The 26017-nt window shown below is 38.5% G+C and overlaps 2 protein-coding genes and 1 long non-coding RNA gene across 3 annotated transcripts; 2 read left to right on the forward strand and 1 right to left on the reverse strand.

Annotated features, from left to right (window-relative positions):
* Positions 1–1245: 1245 nt before the first annotated feature.
* Positions 1246–15417, forward strand: LOC135686770 (NADPH oxidase 2). Its single transcript, XM_065203097.2, has 2 exons — positions 1246–1390; positions 8226–15417. Exon 2 carries the CDS (start codon positions 8249–8251, stop codon positions 9845–9847), a length of 1599 nt encoding a protein of 532 aa, XP_065059169.2. The 5' UTR covers positions 1246–1390; positions 8226–8248; the 3' UTR covers positions 9848–15417.
* Positions 1418–8219, forward strand: LOC148960077 (uncharacterized). Its single transcript, XR_016143827.1, has 2 exons — positions 1418–2574; positions 3018–8219. It is a non-coding gene; the product is annotated as an uncharacterized LOC148960077 (long non-coding RNA).
* Positions 13221–23081, reverse strand: LOC135686767 (uncharacterized). Its single transcript, XM_065203089.2, has 4 exons — positions 22561–23081; positions 16183–17196; positions 14838–15515; positions 13221–13786 (listed from the first exon to the last, which is right to left on the reverse strand). Exons 1-4 carry the CDS (start codon positions 23051–23053, stop codon positions 13338–13340), a joined length of 2634 nt encoding a protein of 877 aa, XP_065059161.2. The 5' UTR covers positions 23054–23081; the 3' UTR covers positions 13221–13337.
* Between the last annotated feature and the right edge of the window lie 2936 nt (positions 23082–26017).

Here is a 26017-nt window from a genome sequence, read left to right on the forward strand (position 1 = left end):
ATACAGAACATCGAAAATATCACTAGGATGACCCCTTTCCTCTTCCATTCTCCTTCGCAATTCCTTCCCCCGTTCTTCATCCTTTGATTCCCTGAGGCTCTGGCACCCCGGGTAAACGCAAACAGTTAATTATTCAATGCAGATGAGCACAAAATGTAATGTTTTTCAAAAAGCGCCAATGGAACGCTGTTTTTGTTTTTTGACTTTGCGTTATACTTTCTAATAATTTTTCGACTACACCATTGACTACATTATGGAACAGGAGATGCTTTTGGTAACTTTTTATCGGACAAGGTTTGGCGCAAAAAGGTTTTCTGCACACCCCGTCACTTTTCTTGCCAAGGCCCTCCGAGGGTGTAGACTAAGACCAAAATGATTATCGAAGTGACTAAAATGATAAGTCAGCAAAATATTTTATTTTTCACATCCCAAAGTCTGAAGATCTAATAGCACAATGCTAAAATACTTCTCTGATTCTTTATAAGAACCTGTTTATAAAAGAATTTGGCCTAAGGTGCTGATCACAATCAACTTTAAGACACTACCCCTAGTACTCGAAAGAGATTCTTTTAAAACTGGGATGTAATTGCTTTTTTATGAAAAATTGAGAATTTAATTTCTGTTCATTTGAATTAGATAATAAAAGAAGAGCTCTTTATCACTTATTAGGTTTTTTAAAATGTTATCATGTGTTGCATTTTTGTATCTTAGATACTTACCAGGTAATATCTGAGAACATTTGAGAAATTCTAGCATAAAAATCTTCGGAAGTACAAAGGTGAGTACTAATCCCGTGCCAAAAACAATCCGCACACGGCAGATTTTTGTCTTAGAAAAACGAAGATTTTTGTCTTCACAGATTCCGCAGATTTCGAAGTACAGACACGAAATGCTTAGTAGGAAGTTTCAAGAGAAGATCATTGTGTGCGCCAGGAAATTAACATTGGCAGGGGCGTAGCTAGTGGGGGGGTGTAGGGGGGTGTAACACCCCCAATTCCTCCTGCATTCGTCGGTAAATCTTCAGTTTGTTTACAAAACCCTTCGTTTGTCGGTAAAATCAGCTATAAGTAGGTGAAAAAGTAACTAAATTCTTCTCAATCTATGTCTTCATCGGTAAATTTTTCTATTGATGACCCTGCACCCCCCTAATTTGGAAGTCAAGCCACGCCACTGAACATTGGTAGGCCCTGTTGCTTAGTTACATTATAAGCAAAGCAATGGCAAACAAAACCTGCTCGAATCTTTTGTTTATTGAATCGTAAATACACAAAGAAACAAAAGGAATCGACATTCATCAACCGAAAAAGGCTATTGTCAACAATCCCGAAATAGGCCTAGTCTTGAGAGAAATCACTGTCGTTGAATGTAAGGCGGTTCCAGCAAGATTGAGGTATTTGAATTTTTCATTATGCATGTCTGTATGAATTAAGCTTTTTGTACTTAATCGTAGGATTTTAATTTGGTTATACGGCATCGATAGGGTTCCAGCCCTTTTTCCAGTTCAAACGCCGATACGATAAGTGCTTCGCAACTTAGTTGCCGCCTACTGCAGGAAGGTGATGCAGTTGGATTTAAGGCTGATGTTTGTGAGCTGACTGAAACTTGAAGTTTAGAATAATTTACGGAGTTTTTCTGGTCAGCCTCATTCTTGCTCGTAGTAAACAGGCTTTTATCCGAGACTGACAAATTAAATTAATTTAATGAAAATGTCATGCAATAACAACAATGTAACATTGTTCTACCAATAATATCAATGTCGAAGGGACGAGCGCCAATTAGTGATCATATGCTCGAGGGTCTCAGTATCTAGAATTATAGATGTATGATTATTTGTTTTAGAAATAATAGCGATCAAAATGTTATTTGTAATATTTTTCGAGCATCTAACAGCGGCGTGGCTCATCGCGACACCGGGAAATTTTCCCGGTGGCCTCTCGATATCCTGCAACCATGCATGGGCCTATATATAAATCCTAGATTCGCTGCACCCCAGAAAGCAATCAGAAGCATCGCGATCAGTCAGGGGCGTTGCGTTTGACAATTAGTGTAGTGCTGGTAGTAACGCAAAAACATTGTATTTTCGAGACGATAGGGAGAATTGCTTTAGTAAAAATTGCTTAAAAGCGTGCATTTTCCAGCGAACTAGATGCACCAAAATTAAAAAAAATTATTTTCCTGGGGCGGCAACCAATGGGGCGAAATAGTTACGTGTATTTATTGTTGTTTATTCTCGTCGTATTGTGGTGTTTCTTTTTTGCTACATTTTCATCGATTTTTCGCCGCAAGAACTCCTTGGAGTCCGTCGAGCAGACTGCTATCGTGACCTTTTCTTTATTTACACGGCTATATCTAAGCAAAGATACTGGAATAGTGACTGGATAGGAAACTGCGCAGACAACAATAGGCGATTACGTTTATCTTCCAATCGCGTGTTTTGGAAAAGTTGTAGGGTATAGTCATTTCCGGTTTTAGTCTCACGACCAGGACATTCACCGAAAAAAGCAACATCCAAGAATGGATTTCACCTATTTTAATGGCCAAATCGACGAAGAATTACTTGAACTTGTTGTCGAGGTAATGTAGTCCGTTTCTTTGTGTACTTTAAAGGCGCTGCAGCCATTATCTCTGTCTCCGCGAATAAGAATTTAAGTCATGGCGATGTAGGCCCTTCTATCAAACTTCAATATTTCATTTTCTAACGAGTAATTGCAAGAATGCCGATTGAACATAATGTATGTTCGATGAACCAGGGATAATGTTAGTGAAAATGTTGATTTACATTATAATTAGGCCTAGGAAGATACTTGTTTTAAATTAATGATGTTGGCTTTGGCTTGATTTTTCATCGACACGGCAGCAGCACCAGTCAACATATAAACAAATCATGAAACAATAAAATGGAAAGTTTCTCGTCTAATCATGTTTCCCGTTTTTGTTATACTTTTGAGGGTACAGAGCTGTGCACCCCTGTAGCAGGTGTACGTCTGGTTAAATTATTATTGATGTTTTCCTTTTAGGAAACCACTATTAAATTTTGTGATGACAGTCAAATTTTGTTATTCACCAACAAACGAGGAGCAATGCAAAGAAAAGGAAAGTTAAAGAGCCATATCGTAAGAAAAAGGGGGTGACTTTAAAGGAGAAAGAACATGATGCCCCTCAGATTTGTATGAATTCAATCATTAAGGGTGCTTTAGAATCGATGGCCAACAAGACGGTTTTGATGGAAATGTATGGAAAGTTCTTCAGAGGCTACTGGAACTTGCAGGACCTGCTGATACAATAGGCTTCCCAAGAGGTCTTTTTAAGAACAAATTGGAAAGCAAAACCAATTATCTGGATTCCATGTGGGAAAATTTCCAGAAAGTATGGAGGATGAAAATGTTAGAACAAATGTGCAACCCCACTTGAAATGCTCAGCTATCAGGCAAAAGTTAATATTTCTTAAAATACTTCAACAATTGAATATGGATGAAATATGAACTAAACAGCTTGAAATATAGCTAATATTACAAAAATAATTCTAATAGAGAAATATTCATTTTCTGGTCTTTTTAACAATATACAAAACTCGTTATGCCAAAATTGCTGGTATTCTAGTTTTTATTACTAGCCCCCTCTATTACTGAAGCATTGAAACACTTTCCTCGCTTTCCAAATAAGAGGAAAGCTACATCTCTTTCTTTTCTTCAGAGGATTTCTCAGAGAGAACAAAATTTGTATCATTCGAAAAGGGGTCCACAGAAACTTTGTTCCGAATATTACCAGTTTTGTCAGCAAGACCTAAGGGTACAGTCTCATCAGAGCTATGTAAAATGACCCAGGGCTGTTTTATTTTGCCAATGCTCTTTTTGAAATCTGTGAAACCTCTTCATTTGTAAAGCACTGGTAAGGGCACCTCTTGAAAAAGTCTTTCAAGCTCATGCCTTTGTTCCCTTGGTTATTTTCATGACTTCTTTTATGTAAGAACTGTGTAGGCAAACTTCCAACAAGGAGGTCTTTTCTTCCAGTCTTTCCTACAAACAACATTATGAAATAATTTATTGTCAATATGAATACAAGATAAAGAAAATTTGAGTTGCCCCCCAACTTTGCTTCTAATTTTGTTAGATATTTTTGTCTCAATGACAGTTGATGATTTTGACACTTTTCTCAGGGGGACTTTCGTCCCATCAGACTATTGCCTGCTTTGTTTATTCAACGGTGACACTGTTGATATTCTCAGTCGACCTATCACCAGCAACTGATTGATAGGAGTTGTGGGGGTCGTGACAGCTCCCCCCAATAATAAGTCAAAAATCGATTGAATTCCTAAGTAATATTTATATAACCTATTTCGTAGCCCCCCTACCCCCGAAAGGATTTTTTAATGAGATCTGCATCCAATCTTAATAATAAAACTCTTATAAAATAATAGGCAAAAATAATAATCAATGAAAGAAGTAATGAAAGTTACAGTGACTTACCGATCCTAAAGCAATGTTGATCAAAATGCCTTGCGCAGATGTAGGCCCTCTCTGCGTTGAAACTCCTATCGCATCTTTTTACTTTACACAAAAGCTGCGTTCTCCACTCCTTTTTTCTTTCATTTTTCGTTGAAAACGTAACAAGGGACAAATTAGCTTATCTTGGTAAGTCTACAACAGTTATCTACCGTGCCGAATAGCTGCGAAGCTCGTCATTATCAGTCAAAACCAAACAAACCGGAAATGATCATTCCCTACAAGTTTGAATAAGCAGTGATGCGTAACATGTTCTATTGTCCGCTTCGCAGTTTCCTATCCAGTCACTATTCGAGTATCTTTGATCTAAGTACTTTATGCTGTGCGTGTCCCGATATACATCTCTATTGGGTTAGAAGGTCCGTTATTATTATATAATTGGATGTTGGACTTTAAGTTTAGTTAGTTCTGCCAATTAAAATGTTGTTTACTTTGCATTTGAAATTGAATTGATTGTTTTTTTGTGAAACAAGAATTGTGTCGACTTTTCCAAAAATGTTTCCAGGGCCCATTTTTGCCAATCCTCCCCTGATTCAAGTTATTTTTTCAGAAATCAAGATATGTGTCTCATTATTTGCATATCATTACAGGATGGATCTCATTTTTTCCTTACAATGGTACAACCCCCCCCCCCCCCCCTGTGCTCAAAATCCAAGAATTCTGCTAACTTCGAGAAGTATAGGATGGAATAAGTGGGTCAAAACTTTCTTTCGCCGCTGTTTTGTTTCAAGGCTTTGCAAGGGTTTTTCCCACCCCCTTAGTCATCGAGCCCCCTAGTCATCGAAATGCAATTTGATGAATGGTTTTTAGTATGGAAAAGGTGCCATTGCATAAACACAAACATATACATGGTTTTGCGGTTTTAATCTCAAATTGTTCACAAGAATACTTCTCAGTGTAATTTACAAAGGCAGGACAGCGCAACAACAGGTCGCGCATCCATCACTCAATTTGGTCATGAAAAGAAAGAAGTTGGTAAAGGTTGCCGCAAAAATGGAGAGGTGGCGAGTTGGTCCGGGGGCTTGAGCTTCGTATGGGGGGAGGGGGGCTGCAAGAAGCAAGTTGTTATTTATGAATGTGAGCGTAGCAGAGGTTTAATATTTAGGGGGCTTGGTATGCAATGGTGGAAATTATGAGGGCATAAGGGAACTTAGCCCCCCACCCCAATCAGGGTTCTCGTCGGAGAATATGGACTTGTCAGGAAATTGACAACGTTTTACGTGCCGAAGGACTATTCAAGGTGGTGGGCCTGGGCCGCCGCAGAATGAAAGCCTGTATTTCCACCACTGTTGGTATGGGTCTTGCCTGGATATTGTTGCTTCGTTGAGATAAAATTGCCCAACTGAGTTTAAATTCAATAAATTTTGCCTGATAGGGGGTCACAGTCCCTCGGCCCCATTTCTTTTGCGCCTAAGGCCTTATAATCAGGTAGACTGGACGTCATCAGAAAAAATTCATCAGGGGAGCAGGCAGCCCCAGCAAACATGGTGGCACCATGGCATTGAACTGGGGATTGAGCGTGACATTTGTACATCTTGCCTAATTAGACATTGCATTGTAGCAAATCTTGTTCATAGATTATACCAAAGGCAGATCGTATCAAACCTTCTATTTCAGAGACGGCACCACAAAATTGAACCTGGGGGGGGGGGGGGCTGAGAATCATGTTCTGTGACATATGAGGAGCCACCATAATTTGATCCAACGCAAAAGAAGGTTTTTTGAAATTCAGCCTTCTAGAATGGCTTAAAATGCATCTCCCAGACTAAAATTTAACAATCAAATATACCGCTCAAAGAAGACAATGCGACGATTCCCAGAAAACATTGATTATTGATTTTTAGGAAAAATTCGGGAGGGGAGGAGTCATACTAAAACGTTAGTGGCGTCGTTCGGGAAAGAAAAAAGGCGTGACCTTTGGTTCAAAGTGCACATCGATGTAAATAACAAGAAGCTGCTGTATTGATTAAGAGAATTTACTTCCTGGACAGAAATGTGCATCTACTTTGTCTCGAGTATTTTCATTAGGCCATGTTTACACATCCAAAATGCAGACATTGCAATGATACAGAAAGATATCTACTGAATTGATGCAAATAACAGACAAATAATAGAAATATACCTGAATGAATTGGTCACGATGTTTTGATATCTCGTACAGGTTTTATTGACGTCAAATGAATTTCTGAAGAGAGTCCAACTCAAGATGGTTGTAAACAGGCTAGAAATAACAAGTTTCACTAAGGTTTTCATCGAAAAGCGGAAGTTTTTGTACGAGAGGTCAAAGGGGACTGATTTCAGCCTGGTCAAAGTCAGCAGTGAAATCAAAAGGAAAACAACAAGGAACGTTGTTTGTGAGTTGCTAATTGTAAAAAAGGAACAATTAAATTCTAATTTAGCTGATTACTTCCTAATTTTATCAGCAATTCTAGCTACAAAATTGACTGGAAATTTTGCGGTAATTTGCTCGTTTGCTGCGTGTCCGCCATTTTTGCCAATTCATAATGGCGGCAAAAACTGTGAAATCGCTTACTCAGTTTGTTCTTTTTATACTCTTTCAAAAAAAGTTGAAAAAGAGGGTCAAAAATTTTTATTTTTGAAATAGCGGAGGGGGGCTTCAGCTCCCAGGCCCCCAGGGGTGCCGTGCCTGTATTTGAAACTGCCTTTTTGGTTGTGGCTAACATTGCAAAATCTTTAGAAATAATCCACTTTAAAAACTTGTGTAACCCTTTCCTGGAATTGGTGAAAATCGGAATCAGTGACTCAATTTGATTTAGTTACGGTTTTGTTATTCATCGTTATATTTTTGAAGTTGTTTCCAAATATTCACAAGTAAATAATTCAAAAAAAGTTTGCTGAATCGTTTAATTTCTTGACTTTTGATAATACTTTAGTGCACCTTTCACAGCTCGCTTTTAAGCAGCTTTAGGCCTACTTTTTCAAAGTTTTATACCTGTTGTTAAGTCTGAATTGTTCCAGTTTCTGATAATTGGTTATTTAGAACAAAAGCTTCGGAATTAAAGTAAATCTAAAAAGTAATATGGCTTGGAAAAACAAGACTTGGATTCTGTGACTTGATGGCAGGCACCGCTTCGCTCTTTAACTTCTGACCCAAATATATAAGTTCCGACGAAATGTTTGTTGCATCCTCTGGCGCCATTCATTACCTATTTGAAGATGACATTATCACTACCCCACAAAAAGTGGTAAATTCCCGCCTCTATTTATTTCGAAACATTCTTCTATAAAAACTCATTACTTTCAGTCCAACGGTATGATGTCAGTACTTTACAGGCAGATGCTTCTATCTTCTTCATCTTACAAGAAACCTATTGTTAAAAATAGTTTTTTTTTAAATTTATTCCTCTTTTTAAGAAACTGTACCACCTGTTGCAAAAATATGTTATCACAGTTTACGCTTTTTGAACCATGATTTGACAGGGAAAGAGTTCCTGCTCATGTTGTGATACCTTGATAAGACTAATGCAATGTATGTATTTAAAATATGTAACTGATTTGGAACATAAGTGGTGTTTCACAATGCTCTTTATGGTTGTGGGGTCCAAATTAAAACAATTCTTAAGAAAACATTTGTGATGTCATTATTTGGGGAATTCTATTCCCTCTCATCTAAGCGCACGCATATTTTGAACGATTGTTTCAAATTACAGGGATATTTGACATGAATCAAAGTTTTATTCTTTTATGGTTTTCTTATTTCAGTTTCAGGTTAAGAGGTATCTAAAATGTCGGAGTCCGTTGTTGTAAACAAAGGCGTTGACGAAGAACTTCGTGTCGTAGTCAAGATGGGGTCGGAGGCAACTGTCAAAGAGGCTCCCCCCTACATTGAAAATGATGAACAAGAAAAAGTTAGAAGAGACCCAGAGAGCGGAAGTGCATTGAAGGACTGGAAACCTTACGAAGCTGCTTCCAAAGAAATGCCTGTTACTTTCTTCATGCCGCCTCTGTATTACAAATTTCGCTGGGCCTGGGTCCAAATATTCATGAAAAGAGTTGTATTTGATATATGTGTTGGTGAAATTATTATGTTCATATTAGCCCTCGCTGTTGCTGCCGTCCCCGCAGGGGTTACCTGTTGTGATGACGAATCAACGGGTGGTGCAGCAACGATACCTCTTTTGTTGACCTTTGTCCTGGCCAGCCGCAATTCCGTATTTACGTTCATATTTGGTGTTCCATTTGAGCGTGCGTTAAAGTGGCATAAATGGATGGCACTTTTTAGTGTTATCAGTGGTGTTTATCACGGCGTTGTGAGTAAGGAGGCCGATGGTTCTGGTATTTTGTTAGTTGCTTTGATGGGTGGTTTGCTTATTTTTTCATTCTTCCCTTTCAGACGCTGGGTTTTTGAGATCTTTTTAAAACTTCACTGGGTTCTTTTCATCGGTGTTGCTGTTGCTGCTTTGATCCATGATGCAGGTGTTGTTATGGTGGGCGTCGGGATCTGGGCCTTTGATATATTGTGTAGATGTATCATTTTGTGGAGAAACAGATCAAACTCTGCCACTGTCATGATGACTCGACTTCCAGCTGATGTTGTACGGCTTTCATTTCAAAAGAAGAACTTTAGATACATGGCAGGGCAGTACGTTTTTATCTGCATCCCAAAGGTGTCGTACTTTGAATGGCACCCTTTCAGTATTTCTTCGTCACCCCATAATGATGAGGTCTACTTGCACATCCGGGTACTGGGTAACTGGACCAAGCAGCTTTATGAGAAAGCTGATTCAACGGAAACAACTGCCTTCATCGACGGCCCCTACGGGCAACCTTCAGTTGATGTGGACGGTGATCGTTACAAAATATTTGTCTTCATCTCTGGTGGGATTGGCATAACTCCTATGCAATCAATTTGCAACGACCTCATTCATCAGTACAAAAAAGGCAGACCGCTTAAAAAAGTCTACTTCATATGGTCCGTTCGCGATGCGTTCATGGTGACATCAGTTCTTGATTATGACACGCAATACTTCAGCAAAAATATACCACAACGTCTTCCATTTTCATTCTCCCCAGACCTCCTGACAGAGAGCCTGCACGAAAGTGTCCTAAATGCCGAGTTTTACTTGACACGTGCAAGAGAGCCGAAGGATTACGCTGCTGCCAATATAAGCCCTGGGCTGCAGTCCTGTTTGAAGTTTGGAAGGCCTAATCTAGAGTCAATCTTTGATTCAGTACACAAACTTGCCCAGTCAACTGAAGAAAACAAAGTTGCCGTACTAAGCTGTGGACCTGGTCGACTTGTAAAGGACGCTTTGAAATATTCTGACGTTTTCTCAAAGGAAGGTGTTAGTTTCGATTTTCATAGTGAACTTTTTGAATTTTAAGGGGTTCCATGTGACACCAAGCTGGATACGTTTGTAATTTTTCACTTAGACATGTTTTTCAAATATTTTATCTGTCATTTTAGAAAGGTTTTCCATTTAATTTCATTAATGCACGCAGCACTTTACCAAAAAATATTTGAATTTGATGTAACCATTCGCATACATGCTTTATAGCATTACATTTAATTTCATAGTCTGCAATAACAGCATTCATAATACATAGGAATCCTCTTGAAAATACTATCTATACACACGCACTCGTTTATTACTTAGTAGCGACATGTTAAATTTCTATGGAACTATGTTTTTACTTCTTGTATGTTTTCACGGGCACTTGTCTTGTTTCTTAAAAATATATTTTTTACATTTCTTCTAAATAGTGTCAGAGATGACATTACTCATGTAAAGGAGGAATTGTCCTGTTTGACTTAGGAAACTATAACAAGTTGTTAGACATGGGAAAGTATTGAAAATGAAATTATGAATTTACCCGAATCGTACACGAGTGTTTAGAATAATTAATAGGAAATTATAGGACAAAGCAAAAGCCATAAATCCTTAATTTAGGTCGTCATAGTGAATCAGCAGTTACAAGACGCTTTCTTTATAAACGACTACTATTCCATTGTACTCTTTTGCAACATCATGGACCTACATTGTATTTGAGTGAGGTTTTTGTTAAATTGGATCTGTCAAATTTATATTCCATATTGCACTTTATGATGCGTATTTTTAAGGCTTTTGGCTAGAGATGAAGTAAGTCGGTGTAAAAACTTACTTTAATTTTCTCAAAAAAAATTCCTGCAGCTAGAAACTGCCTTATTTAGTCTGCTTTGTGCCTAATGGTCTTTTCGGAATATGCCGGATGAGCTTCTCGTTTACTGTTTGTGATTATAACTTTGATAATCAATTTGTGCTTTTAGCGCTATTTGACATGCTTCAATATATCAAACAAATTAACAATCAATTAATATATACGCATAACTTTTTATACATATTGTACTATCATTTTAACATACTGACTTAAGCTTGACGAGATTTGTTTTCTTTGTCTTGCTTTCTTACAGCCAAAATGCGTTCGTTTTTACCCTGAGGCTCCAGTAGCATATTTTTTTACACATGCGGCACTGAATGGGTTACCTTAACAACAACTGTTATGCTCTCGCGTTTCTTATTTGTCTGTTTCGATCCACTGTCGAGTTTATTTTCTTACTTCATATTAGCAATCCTCATTCTATACCGTCAAAAAATTATTTCATTCTACACCAAAATATTAAAGATCCGTTGACAAAGTTGGGTTCGAGAGAAGAGGATGTATTAGAGTCCAAGCGTACCATATTCGAGCGAGTCTTACTTAGCGCTCGAGACATGAATGAAGATGTTGAAGCCTTCTTGTCTCAAAATTATTGAAAAGATAACGTTAAAAAAAATTTCTCAGATAAATTCTAGGCGGATAATCATGGTCGAAAAAAATTTCGGGTCACTTTTCAAGATTTCGTCGTGACAAAATTTCGTCGTGGTTTAAAGAAAGCAGAGATATCAAAATACTACCTAGATTCTAAGAGGCAAAACCACAAGCTCCGCAGAGACTAGTTTGCTTAAACGCTCTCTTGCAATTTGCCTTAACCCTCCTTGCAGCTTCTTCATACAGAACAGCATTTCAGTAGAACCAAAATTAAAGCGGTATATTTTTTCTGTTTGTATGTAGGCAAATCAAAAGAGATGCTTCTAGCACCCAAAAAGTCAAAACTCTCTATCAATATGATTTGAAAGTTTATAAACAAAGCATAATTTAAAGAACAAGCAGAAATATAAGAATGGGAGAATATAGGACCATCTCTAATACGAAAAGGTGGTCTGGAAATTTGTGTTGGAAAGCTCAAATACCTTGAGTGAATGAGAGAAACAGTACCTTTTGAACTATACAAAGACAGGTGGAATCTTTTGAAAACTGCGACAAAAACAGCTAGGACCATTTTCATCGCACGATGTTGAGAGCGAATGTAGTTCAAGAACCGAAAATGATGACGAAGATGATGCCGACGACAAAGATCGCCATTGAGACTATCTAAACGAGGATAATGATGCAATTATCATCGACTTGATTTAAGGGATGCATAAATTTTCATCTCATTAAAAATTTAGTCTAAAAAAAATTTCGTCAAAATATTTGCCGAAATTTGGTCACGACGAAATTTTTTGTGGTTACTGGTGGTATCAGCTGTTCGGGGAAATAATTGCGGATAGTCGGACAAAATGTTTTTTAAAAGCCATTGGGGCAGTGTTCCTAACTGTTGTCGCTTATAAGCCATTATAAACCAACAAATATATGGTATCACTGTTCTGTAGCAAAACTGCTAGTTTATAAGATAGAAAAGTTTAAGTTCAGGCAATCTTTTGAGGCGGATCAATGCTGCTTATGCTTGCACTGGTATCAGTTACTGTTAGAAACCTTATTCCCAAATGCTCTTGTTTGAATAAAAGAATGTAGTATAAATTTCACTAAAAAAACAGTCTTCTTGTCCCAGCATTCGATATTGGGTGAAGGAACGATTCTTCGAGTGTCAAGGAGTGCAATTGCTTCTTTTGCTAGTGTGCAATTTCCAACAGCCGTAAAAAAACATTGCATGGCCTCTTATTTCTGTATCATGTCTTCTAAATTACTTTAACATGACTTTTATAATGAAAACAGGGATGTAAGCAGGGATGCAGTAGAGGCACATATAGACCTGCTTCTACCTTACGTACAAAGTGGATAGTTATAGTAGGCTTTGTGCTCTATATTCAGGTTATGACACTGAAAGTACTCCTCTATCTTTAATGAATTTTGCACTACTTCTTTCTGTAGTATAAAATGAATTTCATGCGAATGGGCACCAGCCTTGCCGTACACGCACTTTTGAGTGCGTATTTGATACCCCCTTTCTTCAACAAATGACATGGTTACTTAGTAGCATTCTTTTAATATCATTGCATCTGCCGTTTTAGTTTCACGTGTCCTATAAAAGGCAGCTGCGTTTGTAAATCTGATTTAATATGTGGCCAGGAGAAAAATGCTTCTTAAGATGATTTGTCTTAGTTTAAGGCTCTCTAACTTACAATATTGTTGGTTTTGCTTCAGTACTGAATTTTAAGAATCTTTTATCAGTGAATCCCAGATAATCTTTTACTTGACATTTCTAACATTGCGTTTTCATTACATTCAAAGGACTTCCCAAGCCTCCCAAGTTTCGAATTTTTTCCTTTAGGCAGGGATCTTCTACTTGACATTTCCAATCTTGTGTTTTCATTGCATTCAAAGGACTTCCCAAGCCTCCCAAGTTTGGGATCTTTTCCTTTATGCAAAGAGATAGTGAAAGAAGGCGTCTCAGTACAGACAGTGCAAAATGACAATTCTATCATTAAGAGGAAAATTGACATTGAGTGACAGTGATTAACCAATCGTGAAAATTGTTAAACCATAACTATAGATGAAAGTGTAAAAAATTTCCTAATTCTTCTTGATCGGCATTATAATAGAAACTCCCTCTCGCAATGTAAGAACAGTCTGTTCCACCCTCTTATCGCTCTTTACATGCTGGTTAAACTCGTGCAATTTTTGGCTTCTTTCGTCATCAGCATCGTAAAGCAATGCACACAAGGCATTGTCGGCCATTATGAAGCCCGTTTCGCTGAGGAGCCCAGACATGGCTAGATCATAATACTTTATATAATTTTCCTTATCTGCATCAATGAATATGACGTCAAACTTCTCACCAGACTCCAAAAGCCTCTTCATGCTATCAACAGCATTTCCTCTAAGTAGCTGTATCTTGTGCCCAATTTTAGACCTCCGGAAGCACTCTTCTGCTACATCTGCGTACGTTTCATCATTTTCCAACGTGACCACTTTTCCATCATCGAACAGGATCCCTTCAGCCATTGACATCGCAGACATTCCTTCATGAGTAAAATGTTAAGAAATGCTTTAATATCATATGTTTGGTTAGGGAGCGTGACAAGAAAGAATCTGACCTCGTAAGAAGTACATTCTCATTAAGTCCTTTGTTAAAAAAAATTCAACAAGTATACTAAAAATTTTAAGAGTGCTGTTTCAATTTACTTCCTTTTCTTTATCCAAGACGTGAATTTAAGGTAGGACGTTTTGCTCGCACATGTTCAACAATTATATTACCCGATGTAGCAACAAAGCATTACATTTTATGTATATATATAAAAAACCGTTGAATCTATAAAAAACAGGCTATCCAAGATTAAGCAATTGTTCATAACTTTCCCATTGACCTTCCCATCAGCTTATAACGCACCTATACTTGGTTAACCTTCAGGTTTCAGACGCTACGAAAAATGAGCTAATTATTGCTTTCTACATTAGTCGTTAACTCAAGCTGTAGCTGTCCTAACGTTCCAGTCTAGGTTGTTAACAGTTCCTTTGACATTAACTTTGCATTTTAGAGGTTTTAAATTAAAATTATTTCGAAAAACAGAGGAATTTCCACAAAGTAACTCTGCAGTGGCATTTTCTTAGATTTCAAATAAATCTAAGTTGCTCTGAAAGGTTTTTTGAAAATTCTATTCTCTTCTAAATGTTTTCTTCTTATGAAAAACGTTACCAAAACAATATAGAACTGTCGGAAGACCCAGACTGGCTATGTAAGTATCAAATATGCTAACGCCCTATTTTTTCAAATATACGCATGAGCACCGTATATGCTTAAGTAACAGACATACTTTTGCCTAGCCAACTTTAGATTCGGACATTGAACGAACAACAAAAAACATCACTTTCACCCGATACACCATCTAAAATCACAAAAGACACATCTTAAGGCAATCGACAGATAATTAAGGGGCTTAATCTTTTTTTCAATAAAACATTGACCAATCGGTGAGCATGATTCCACTCACACGCTCATTGATTGGCCAATATTAATTGACAGATGACTTAAGCCACTTTTATATCTGTCGATTGCCCAACACCATTCCATACCTGTAAAGGTCCCAATGTCCAAAACGTTTTTAGCTTTTGCTATTGCAACTTGCATTTTTAGAAACTGCGATTCTAGTGTTCCAACCATGCATGGTGCAAATAATGATGCAGTTGTTGTTGCCTTTGCAACTGTCTTAATATCTTCCGACGGCAAAGATGTCACTGACATTGCATATTGTTCCACTCCAGGATGGAACAAAGTAACATGGTCAAATTTTGGAGGAGCTTCCGTGTTTGCAGCCTCTTCGAACATGACATTGAATTTCCATTCACTGTTTCGAGTCGTTTGAACTTCCTTGATCCATTCTGCATAGGACATCTTTGGAGCGGCCTCAGTCTTTGATTTTTGCTCTAGCCTAATATAATGCTGCGCAGTTGTCGCTGGATTCTGCAACCCAACATCTTCACAATGCATGTCTACCCCATGGCCTTTTCGTGGATATGAATGGCACAATGACTTGTAACTGGCAAGTTTTAACTGCAATCCTTCATAAGACAAGTCATTCAAGTAACCACAACGGCCTATATCGCCCTTTGGTATTGGAGCACACAGATTACCTCCACGTTTTTGTACCATTTTGACCTGAGAGGACCAGACAATATCAACCTCATCCATTGTAGGATGCCAAAGAGTTAACTCCATCGTTGAAATAAGTGACATGATGCGCTCAAGATCATCTGTTAAAAGAGAGATAAATAAAATGCCTGAAGATAAAGAAATTAATATATTGATGGCCTCAATAACCACTGCAGGACTTAGTGACTGGCATGCGTCGCCCATTGCTCCGCCTTGCAAGCCGACGGACATTTGATTGAGATGATTTGCAATCACAATATGGGATATTAAAAAGTCCTTATACAAGATATAGCAATGAATTCAGCCCAAAAATACCAAATTATCAAATAATCCAGTTCAAGTCATCCAAATAGTCATCTTGATAACAGTTAACTATTAGTCATTCAGAAAACGAAGATACCTTTGTAGTTTCTAGGGCCAGTAGCGAGAGTACGTGATTGGAGGCCTTTGCTACTTGAAAGTGGGGTGATGCAAATCTTCTTGGATTGCTATTCTAGGCAAATCCTTTTTCACTGAACTGTTGTGATTGCCATTACCAACAGTGTTTACAAAATATCAGTTGGGAAGATAAAAATTGAGAGATTGGCAAAACAGTTTTTGGAACGATGAGTTTTGGAATTATGTCTCCAAGATTAGAATTATAATTATAATTATGGAACCGACGTGTCTCCTAAGAAAAGACAAAATACTATGGCTAGAATAGACTATTATGGTAGCCCTAAATAGAATTAACATTTCAAAACATAATTTTTGGTTAAAATAGGATACCTTTAGTGATCCAGTCTTCCATGTAAGCAAGGTAGGCGCCGAAACCCATGCCTGAAGAAACTGCATGGCCGTGCAGCATGCCCGCATACAGTTCATAGCCGGGTGACCAGGTGTGGCCGTATGCGTGTGGACGGCATTGATGTGTCTCCCAAAGATTTCCATACTCGGCTTCGATGTAGGACTTCAGTGCCCGGCCAATGATTAGATCACAAAGGGCTTCAAAATCAGGATCTTTTGACTCCATTTCAGTCCCAAATTTGGTCCGTATCAACCTCGGTCCAGCTTTTTCCAGCAACTCGAAAAGCTCTTTGTCTTTGACAATGCCCATTTTCATGATTTCAGCTATTCCATGACGTAACCACCCTTGGTCCAGTGACTTGAAAAAGAAACGATCAGTGATGGTGAGAATAGGTGGATGATATGCCCCGTAGAGGTTCTTGAACCCAAACCCGTCACAGCATGTCCTAGGAGAGGGTCCTGCATCGATTCCACTCACCAGAGATGTGCATAGCATGACATAAGGCGTTGATCTGTGATACAAAGCACACGCAAAGCCCCCAATATCCGATATCACACCTCCACCTGCAATCAAAACTGGTTCGTTTCGCGACACACCGTGCTTCTTTAAATCCACAAGTATCCTTTCAACATTTTCAATTTCCTTGTCAACTTCATCTCCTTTGTAGATCAATGCTTTAAAGTCGATGGCGTGCTGGCTGAAATACTTCGCCAGCGTTTCTCCGTATATTGCTGCTACCTTGTCATCTACAATGGCAACACACCTTCCCAGAGGTCTGTAAATTCGAGCCAGAGTGTCGTCGCTCGGTTGTAGGACGCCCTTTCGGACTTGGGTTGTTGTTGTCAAGTGCAGCGTCATTGTGCTTTCAAAGGCAGAGAAATCGTCGTTAGAGACAGTAAACCCATCACTGTAGCGATATGTGTTGGTGGGGTAGACAGCATGAGGATCGGTTGCTTCGACCCTTGTTGCAAATGAATTGTACGCTCCAGTAAGGCCTATTGAAGCACAAAAATTGCAAACATTAGATAGTCCTGTAAAGACGAAGTTTGATAGTGAATCACAATTAACCTACCGCATAAGTTTCTATAACTCCAATACTTTAAAGCGGCGTATTCTAAATACACGAAAGTAAAATCTGATACAGACTTGAGTGAAATTAAGGATTGCATTACACGTTGCACAATCAGAAGCATAGGGTAGAAGACAGGGTTTCTAGTGTCAAGATGGCTGTTGTGAATTGAACTGATAGGCAACGCAAGTTATGCCTCGTTTATCTTATGAGGGCTCAAAAAAGGAGAGATCTTAAACTTCTGCTAAAATGTACCGATTAGCGATAATAATAAAAATTCTCTGCGGGTTAGACATTTTTACAGAAAGCAGCTGGACAATGCGGTTGTTAACGGCTAAAGAAAATCGCTTCAACAAAATGGGAAATCAATGAAAGTAAAGACCGCAATAGCTTTTCAAGTTATCCAAATAGCAAATAACATTCTACGGTAGATCTCTGGCTTAAAACACTTCAGTGTATAGTGTAAAAGTTGGCTTTTATTCTTATTCTGCACAAATTTTCTCGTAGTAGTACACTTAGACCCCGTTTACACTGTGCCGGATAAAATTTATCCGCATAAAACTTTTCGGATTGATTTGCGTTTACACTGTGCCGCACAAATTTTGCCCACTTTGCCCTCCCGCTTACACTGTTTTCTGTGCAGTTTCCTCGTAGTAGTACACTTAGTATTGGATAGCCTGCAAAAACAATAGCGACACGGCTGCAAATATTTTATCCAACTAATATTCGAATTTCAGTAGCAAGTAACATAAAATTGAGGGGATAAGCTATGAAAATTATAAATACAAAATTGTTTCGGATTTTTTCCTATTTCTAAACAATACCAACAAAATTGCAAATGACGAAAATTCGCTTTATGATCGTAAACCAATAAAATATTTGCAATAAAAAGCGTTTCTTTACCCAAACTTGTGAGTTGGCATTTAGATAACTTCGGAAATCCTTTTGGTGCTTCAATGGTCCTATCGCCAATTGGTTGAGGCCATTTCCTGCTTTTTTGAAACAGAATATGATAAAATTTCTCGCAAGTTTTTAAGTCAACATTTTCCAACCGGTTTCGATGTAGTTTAGGGAACAAATTATGCTGACACTGGCATTGAGCATTATTTTATCGATTTGTTGTATGAAACCACCAAAGTTCACATGAAGAACAGTGACGTGTAAGTCCCTCCCATGGCATTCAAGAAATAGTCATAGAAACTTGTCGAAACGTATCGCTTTCCACAAAAAATCGAATTATGATCATGACTGTTCTCCAACAGGGAAATGCGATTTTACGAATGGTTCTTTTAATTCGTCATGTCATGTTTAACAAAACCTTATAGAAACATTTTGATTTAATTTTGGTCTTTTTCAAAAGTTGCTTTCTTTAGATCTTAGACGAAATGTCGCAAATATTAGATTTTTTCAATTCTTTGTTTGATTCGTCTCGACTATAGACCAACACCTGGTAGCTTCCAAGGGTGTAGCCAAAGGGGGAGTACGGGGAGGAGGGGAATGCATGTTAGGTCAGTTTGGTTTTGTCAGAGAATACAAGAAAAAAGACTAGATTCTAAACTTAAAATCTATTGCTCCAACTGTTTCAACTTCAAAGATGAAGGAATAGCTATAGGCATATTCATCCATCATATGCCTTAAACTCGTGCCCTAAAAATTCTCTGTGCACTCTCAAATGGCCCAAGATTTCACAGGAAGCAGTATGGCCACGTTGCATAATTAAGCACCATCCACCATCACACCCAAGAAACGTCATTTTTCAGCAAATCTGAGGAATGTCTCTTAGAAATGCCATTCATCAGGAATAATAACGGGAACCCAAAAGAATACTCACGTACTCACGCAAATGTTGTCATCAATAATAGGGTTTCTACGTCTATAGACAAGATACCGATAGCATATTTTCTTCAAGAGAAAGCCGCCCTCGTACAGAAGCCGCCCTCGGGAAGAAGCTACACTCGAAATGAAGTCGAGGGAATCTTGAGGAAAATAGGACTCTTTCCAAAGGTCTAAGTAGGAAATTCCTAAAAGTTCGGGGCAGGGATTACATGCCACTGGTGACGACATTTTTGGGGACGTGACTGATAGCTGACCTGAATAATAATTTGAACACAGCGATATGTTTCGATGATAATTTAAATTTGAAAAAGGACAGTGTGTGGTTTGAAAAGCAATAAAAGATGTCCTCGCAGCTGCCCGCAAAATTTTTGCTGTAGAAAGGAGCAATGGCTTCTAATGCAGAGTAGATTTTTTGTACCACTCTATGTAATTGTCTTTCCATAATGAATTACAAAATGTTATAAACCAGAAAGTCTGACTTCGAAAAAGCCCCCTTGTCATGCCTCCCTTGAGTAGAGGCCTCTCCGTCCAAACCATGTCCGATCTCTGTGGTCGATACAAACATTGAAAGAAAAGCATTAAGACACATTGGGATTCAGGTCTACGGTGATTACAATATGGAGACTAAGAATTGGATTATTACTATTCAGTCAATAAGGTTTCTCAGTCAAGTTTTTGGCTGACCTCCGGTGGCAAGAAAGGTACCTTGTGTTTAAATTTTCCCTGGTCCAATGAAATTTTGACATAGATATAACGCTAATTTAGGTGGCTTTAAGGCATATTTAATCATTTAAGCGGTACATTCAAGCCAGCACTAGCATGAAAATGGTAGAAATGAGAAGTCGTGTAAGAATACGTGCCAACCAAGTAGATATCATTGAGCCTATTGAAAAATCAATCGTGCGATATGGTTCGAGTTAAAGGTAAGAAAAAATGGTTTAAGGGGACGGGAAGGTAGATGGTTGAGATAGGTTTAAAGAGAGGAGTAGGGTAATGGGTTGAGGGAAGTAAGGAAGAAAATAAGTTGAGGGAAATAGCGACGGTAAGTGGCTAGGGTAGGACGTTTAGAGAAGAAAGCGAGGGAGATTTTAAAGAAAAAAGCAAAATAGGTGGTTAAGGCAGGAGGTTTAGGGACAAAGGTAAGGGGGTGGCAAGAAAATTGATAAGGGACGTGGTTAGAGAAAATAAGTAAGGAAGTGTGGGAAATATCGATAGTACGTTGCTTGGGTAAGATGTTAAGAGAGAAAAATGAAGGGCTGAATGATCTACCACTAAAAATTTGAAAAATACATTTTTGGCGGATAATGCACGGCATATTCAAGTAGACAGATAGGGGAAGAAAGTGAGGGTGACGAGAGGTGGTTAGGGTAGAAAGTTTAGCAAGGAACGTAAAAGATGAAATGACAAGGGGAAGACAAGGGACGTGGTAAGAAAAATAAGTGACGAAGTTAGTGAGGAAAATAACGATGGTAAGGTGCCAAGATAAATAAATTAGTGAGGGAGGGGGTTAAATGAGGTATAGGGGGGAAGACAAGGAACGTGGTAAGTAAATTGAGTGAGGAAAATAACGACGGTAAGGTGCCAAGATAAAGAAATTAGTGAGAGAGGTGGTGGAGTGAGGTATAGGGGGGAGACAAGGGACGTGGTAGGGAAAATGAGTGAGGAAGTTAAGTGAGGAAAATAACAATGGTAAGGAGCCAAGATAAAGAAATTAGCGAGGGAGGTGGTTAAGTGAGGTATAGGGGGAGAAAAAGGGACGTGATAAGGAAAATGAGTGAGGAACTAAAGCGAGGAAAATAACGGTGGTAAGGTGCCAAGATAAAAAAATTAGTAAGGGGGTGGTTAATTTAGGTATAAGGAGGAAGACAAGGGACGTGGTAAGGAAAATGAGTGAGGAAGTAAAGTGAGGAAAATAACAATGGTAAGAGGCCAAGATAAAGAAATTAGTGAGGGAGGTGGTGGAGTGAGGTATAGGGGGGGGAGACAAGGTACGTGGAAAGGAACATGAGTAAGGAAGTTAAGTGAGGAAAATAACAAAGGTAAGGAGCCAAGACAAAAAAATTAGTGAGGGAAATGGTGGAGTGAGGTATAGGGGGGGGGGTGGGAAAGACAAGGGGCGTGGTAAGAAAAATGAGTGAGGAAGTAAAGTGAGGAAAATAACGATAGTAAGAGGCCAAGATAACGAGATAAATGAGGGGGGTGGTGGAGTGAGGTATCGGGGGGAGACAAGAGATGTGGTTAGGAAAATGAGTGAGGAAGTTAAGTGAGGAAAATAGCGATGGTAAGGAGCCAAGATAAAGAAACTAGTGAGGGAGGTGGTTAAGTGAGGTATAGGGGGGAGGAAAAGGGACGTGGTAAGGAAAATGAGTGAGGAACTAAAGCGAGGAAAATAACAATGGTAAGGAGCCAAGATAAAGAAACTAGTGAGGGAGGTGGTTAAATGAGGTATAGGGGAAGGAAAAGGGACGTGGTAAGGAAAATGAGTGAGGAAGTTATGGTGAAACTAGCCTATTGTCACCTTCCTTAGAAATATTTGCATGTATTGTGTTGACATTCAATAAAGAACACATCGCTATTGAATTCAAACTTATTAGGGCATTGAAGCGTAGTTGTTGTTTTTATTACAAGTGGATATGTGTTGATTAGAGCCTAGTTTAGGTTTAAACTACGTCTCATTATTTTTTCTCTACCTCATGACAGAAGTTAAGTGAGGAAAATAGCGATGGTAAGGAGCCAATATAAAGAAATTAGTGAGGGAGGTGGTTAAGTGAGGTATAGGGGGGAGGAAAAGGGACTTGGTAAGGAAAATGAGTGAGGAACTAAAGCGAGGAAAGTAACGATGGTAAGGTGCCAAGATAAATAAATTAGTGAGGGAGGTGGTTAAGTGAGGTTTAGTGGGGAAGTAAAGAAAGGCGGTAAAGGAAACGGGTGTGGAAGTTAAATGAGGAAAGAACGACGGTAAGAAGCAAAGATGAAGAATTATGTAATGTAGAATTATGTAATGTAGGTTGTAATGAAGGTGTGAAGTTCAGGGAGGAAAGTAAAGACATGGTTAGGAAAATGAGTTTAGGAGGCGATTATTGGGAAGAAGTAAGGGATGGGAATGAGGTGAGTGATTTGGTTGGATAATAAAGTAAGCAGTCGAGAAGGTAGGTAAGGGGGCGTTTAGGGATTGGAAGGAAATAAAGTCCTTGGACTACGGAGTGATTATATTAAATTATATTTTTGCAGCTCTTGATTTCGATTGCTTTGTTAAAATCGATAAAGAATACTTTCGAAATTAGTATTAAGATCATAGTAATGTGGATTAGGCAACTTAACTTGCATCAGTCTTGTCTTGAGACTAATGAAGCGGCGTGTTGGGTGATTTGGTTATGTAATAGTTGAACAAAAGAAAAGTTGTTCAGAATAAAAATGCAAGTAAATTATTAATAACAGTTAACAATCGACGTACCTTCTCGGACGAGAAACACACAGGTCTTTACTCTTGAATATTCTGATTGAATTACTAAGCTTTTGATTCGGTCCCAAGCGGAAGAACCAGAGCAGCAGTTCAGATCAGCCAATGCGGTGAACAACTGGCAAAGGGGAATTGTAAAAAAGTACTTCAGTTGTTTGAGAGCACACAGGGTCAGAATGTTTTCCTTAAACTCTTCAAGGAAACTTGGAGCAAAGACATCGAGGTTAGCTACTTCCATAAGCAATGACTTGACACTCTCATTTGTTAGAAGAGATGCAATTACATGTTTGGCGTCACCCTCTTTGCTTAAGTTTTCTGCAACATCTTCCAGGACTGAAACTCGTCTGTTTTGCAGGCCATGAAAGGTTAGCTTCTTGCTCATACACTTTCCGCTCACCAAATGTTCATCGATACCATTTTCCGTAAAGCCGTTCTCCGCTTTACCGTTCTCTGCTTTGCACCCGTGTGTTCGAAATCCGTTCTCCATTGCCGCAAGTGAAATATGCAAAACGAATTATGCAAGTACATGACCTTATTACACTTGCTGCTTCTGTCAATCATCTTTACCATAACAATACACGACCAAAATAACCCGCACAATTCCGGGGGTTCTTTAGAAGCAACAGGGCTGGCAAAAGTGTCAGAATAGTTTATACGCTTACTATTTGAAAGCTATGAAAGTTTTATCTCATAGAAACAAGGACTCTGACGGAGACAGGTATATTAACATTCTTTGACATTTTAATAACGTGGTCACATCTTTCGTGAACTTTAAACAATTTTTTTCACACAATCTCTATTACAGTGTTTTTGGGAAAGGAAAACATTGTTAAAAGTATGTTTTTATCTTTTATCGCAATTTTCTTGTCATTTTTCATTTGACACACACTTCATTTTGTATTAAACGCCGTCCTCTGATTAACTAAACCCTCTTCTAAACGCCGCATACAAAGTTGGCTTTTGTAATAAACGCATCGGCGTTCTTTAGAGGAAATACGGTATCTGCGAGAAGAAACTGCAAAAATGATAAATTACACCATATATTTGCGTAAATATTTTTAAAATCTCATTGCCGAGAAAGCCCCATTTAAAAGACTAAAATTTTCAACGAAAATAATTCATCAATGCCTTGAGCATTTACCGCAATGATAAAATGGCCTTGAATTGGTAAATATTCTTAATGATTATTTTGTGTGCATTTTTGCAGACCAATTAAGTGCAATGTTTCCATTGGACAGAGAATTTTGTCTCTCATCTAATACGTTTCAAGAATGAACAAAATTTCTTGTAGCGATATTGTCAAAAGTGATTTTAACGTCCATGGATGGCCTGTCAGTGCTAAAAGCATAAAGACAAGTCAAACTGTCCTTTCTAGCAACAAAATAATTGGCTGGGGAAAGGCGTCAAGCCTGAAAATCTGGGGGTAGGGGGCTAGCCGGGGACCAGCCTTCAGTTAGAGGGGCCAACGCTAGCTATTGCTTTATCAACTGAACTGAATTGAATGTAAAGCGGTGGCATGGTGGCTCAAATTTGGCTTCGAGGTGGCACCAATATTTTTGGCTCCTCCTAGAGAAGTACGTCCTTGGTACAAATATATCAGGGCTTTAGCCGCCACCATGATTGGATAAATAGCTTTGTAAAGTTGATCGTTAAAATCCCCTATAGTAGTGAATTACATAATTTTCTCTACCCCGGGTTTCCCGAGTGAAAAGGGTTTTCCACGGATGCGGAGAAGCTTGTTTTGGGCCAACCCTGCGCACCCAACCTAAGAAGCGGTATCTTGTGACAAGATATAATTAAAATAGAATAAAAAAGTCAAGTGGTGTTTGAAAATGAAATTTCCTGGAAAATACAGCAAGGAATAAAAAATTTCATCAATGTTCACCACGGTTACAAACCAAAATGCTTATCCGGACGCCTAGCCTGTTAAATAAATGCAACAAAGATCGTATTGAGCAAAACAGGAGAGAGCTACCCTAACAAAGTCAAACAACGATCGAAAAGCTATGGAAGAAAACGACAAAATTATAATAGGGTCATTTGTTCAATACTGGGGGCAAGCAAGAAGCCAAGAAAAATTTTGGAGAGGCCATGTCCCCCGGAAAGGAGGGAAGGCAGTTTCCAAAACAAAAGCGAAAATGTGGAAGCTTTGGGGTCAATATGGATTCTTAATGTAGAGAACAATTCTGGTTTGCATGTTTAGTAGCATGTTTAGCTGCTATGTTTACACTCTACCCGTTCCTGCATGCTTTATAATTATTGTGGCAAAATTTCTAGAAAAACGAGCTAACAGTTGAGCTAAGTTTTGGCGGGATCCTAATTTGTCCAGTAAAGTGGAAACGGCGCCTTACTAGACAAAACCACTGAAATTGTATTTGAATAATCTGCTGTTGCATGAATGAAACAAAGGATATGCAGACAATGCCACATAATTCCAAATCTTGCCACAAAAAGGTAGCAGGTCTTGGTACGATTGTTTTGGCTTTTCTATTTAAATACTTTCCTTTGAAGCCCAAAGGCCAGCTTTGGGTCTAAAGTATACTTATGCTAGGATATAAAGAAAAGATGGTAACGCCTTGCTATTAGAAGCAGTTATGTTTGGGTTTGCAAAGAAGTGGAATGATTGAGCTCTAATTTTCGGAGGATGGAACTTTCTTGGGATCTTTCTTCTCGAAAAATAGCTGTAAATTCATGTTGCAAACGATTAGAGCCTGAAATTTGCAGACTTTTGTAGATAAATTTAGGTTCGCATTGTATTTCATTTACGATGCTAAATAAGACGATGCAGCTGCGCATAGTCCACGCGCAGCTGCAGTATTTTACGGTCATTGGTTACATCGCTAGTGAAATCGAAAAAAGGTTGACTTGAGTTCAATTTTTCTTTTTGCAAAGAGACAAAATTTTCCCAGTGAAATCAAGCAATGCACATGAGCAGGTTTCTTGCAAGTCGTTTTTGCTAGGAATTTTAGTCTTTTCATTCGAAGCAACGTGAGGGCAGCTGACCTATCGGTGAAGGTATTGTACTCAGCTTGGGCTGGATGAGGATCCAAAAGCCGAAAAGATTCAGGTTTGGAAGAAAAAATCTGATCTCTAAACATCGAAGTTGGGCAATATGTAAAATAGATGAAAAGCAGACGAGGATAATTTTAGGGAAAGGTTTTATTTAATCATTGCCTGATTGTTCACAAATTGGGAAAACCCATTATAGACATCATGGAAGATAAGAAAATTCTAATCCAACAATTAGCGACAGTAGCTAAACCTAAGCAGCCAGTGATTTAAGCACGTTGTTTTGAGAATAGGCAGGTATTTGACTTAAAGCCAACCCGTTCTTATCTTTGCATCACCTGCATCAACAATTATGTTTGCGTTCTCTCGTCTAAAACCTAAGAGTGACCGTTTACTACACAAAATGAAGGTCAAATTGATGTTCTTAGATATCGTCTTTGAG

This window comes from Rhopilema esculentum, chromosome 6, assembly GCF_057945365.1.
Source record: "Rhopilema esculentum isolate cy_ngs chromosome 6, ASM5794536v1, whole genome shotgun sequence".
In the NCBI taxonomy this organism is placed as follows: Eukaryota; Metazoa; Cnidaria; class Scyphozoa; order Rhizostomeae; family Rhizostomatidae; genus Rhopilema; species Rhopilema esculentum.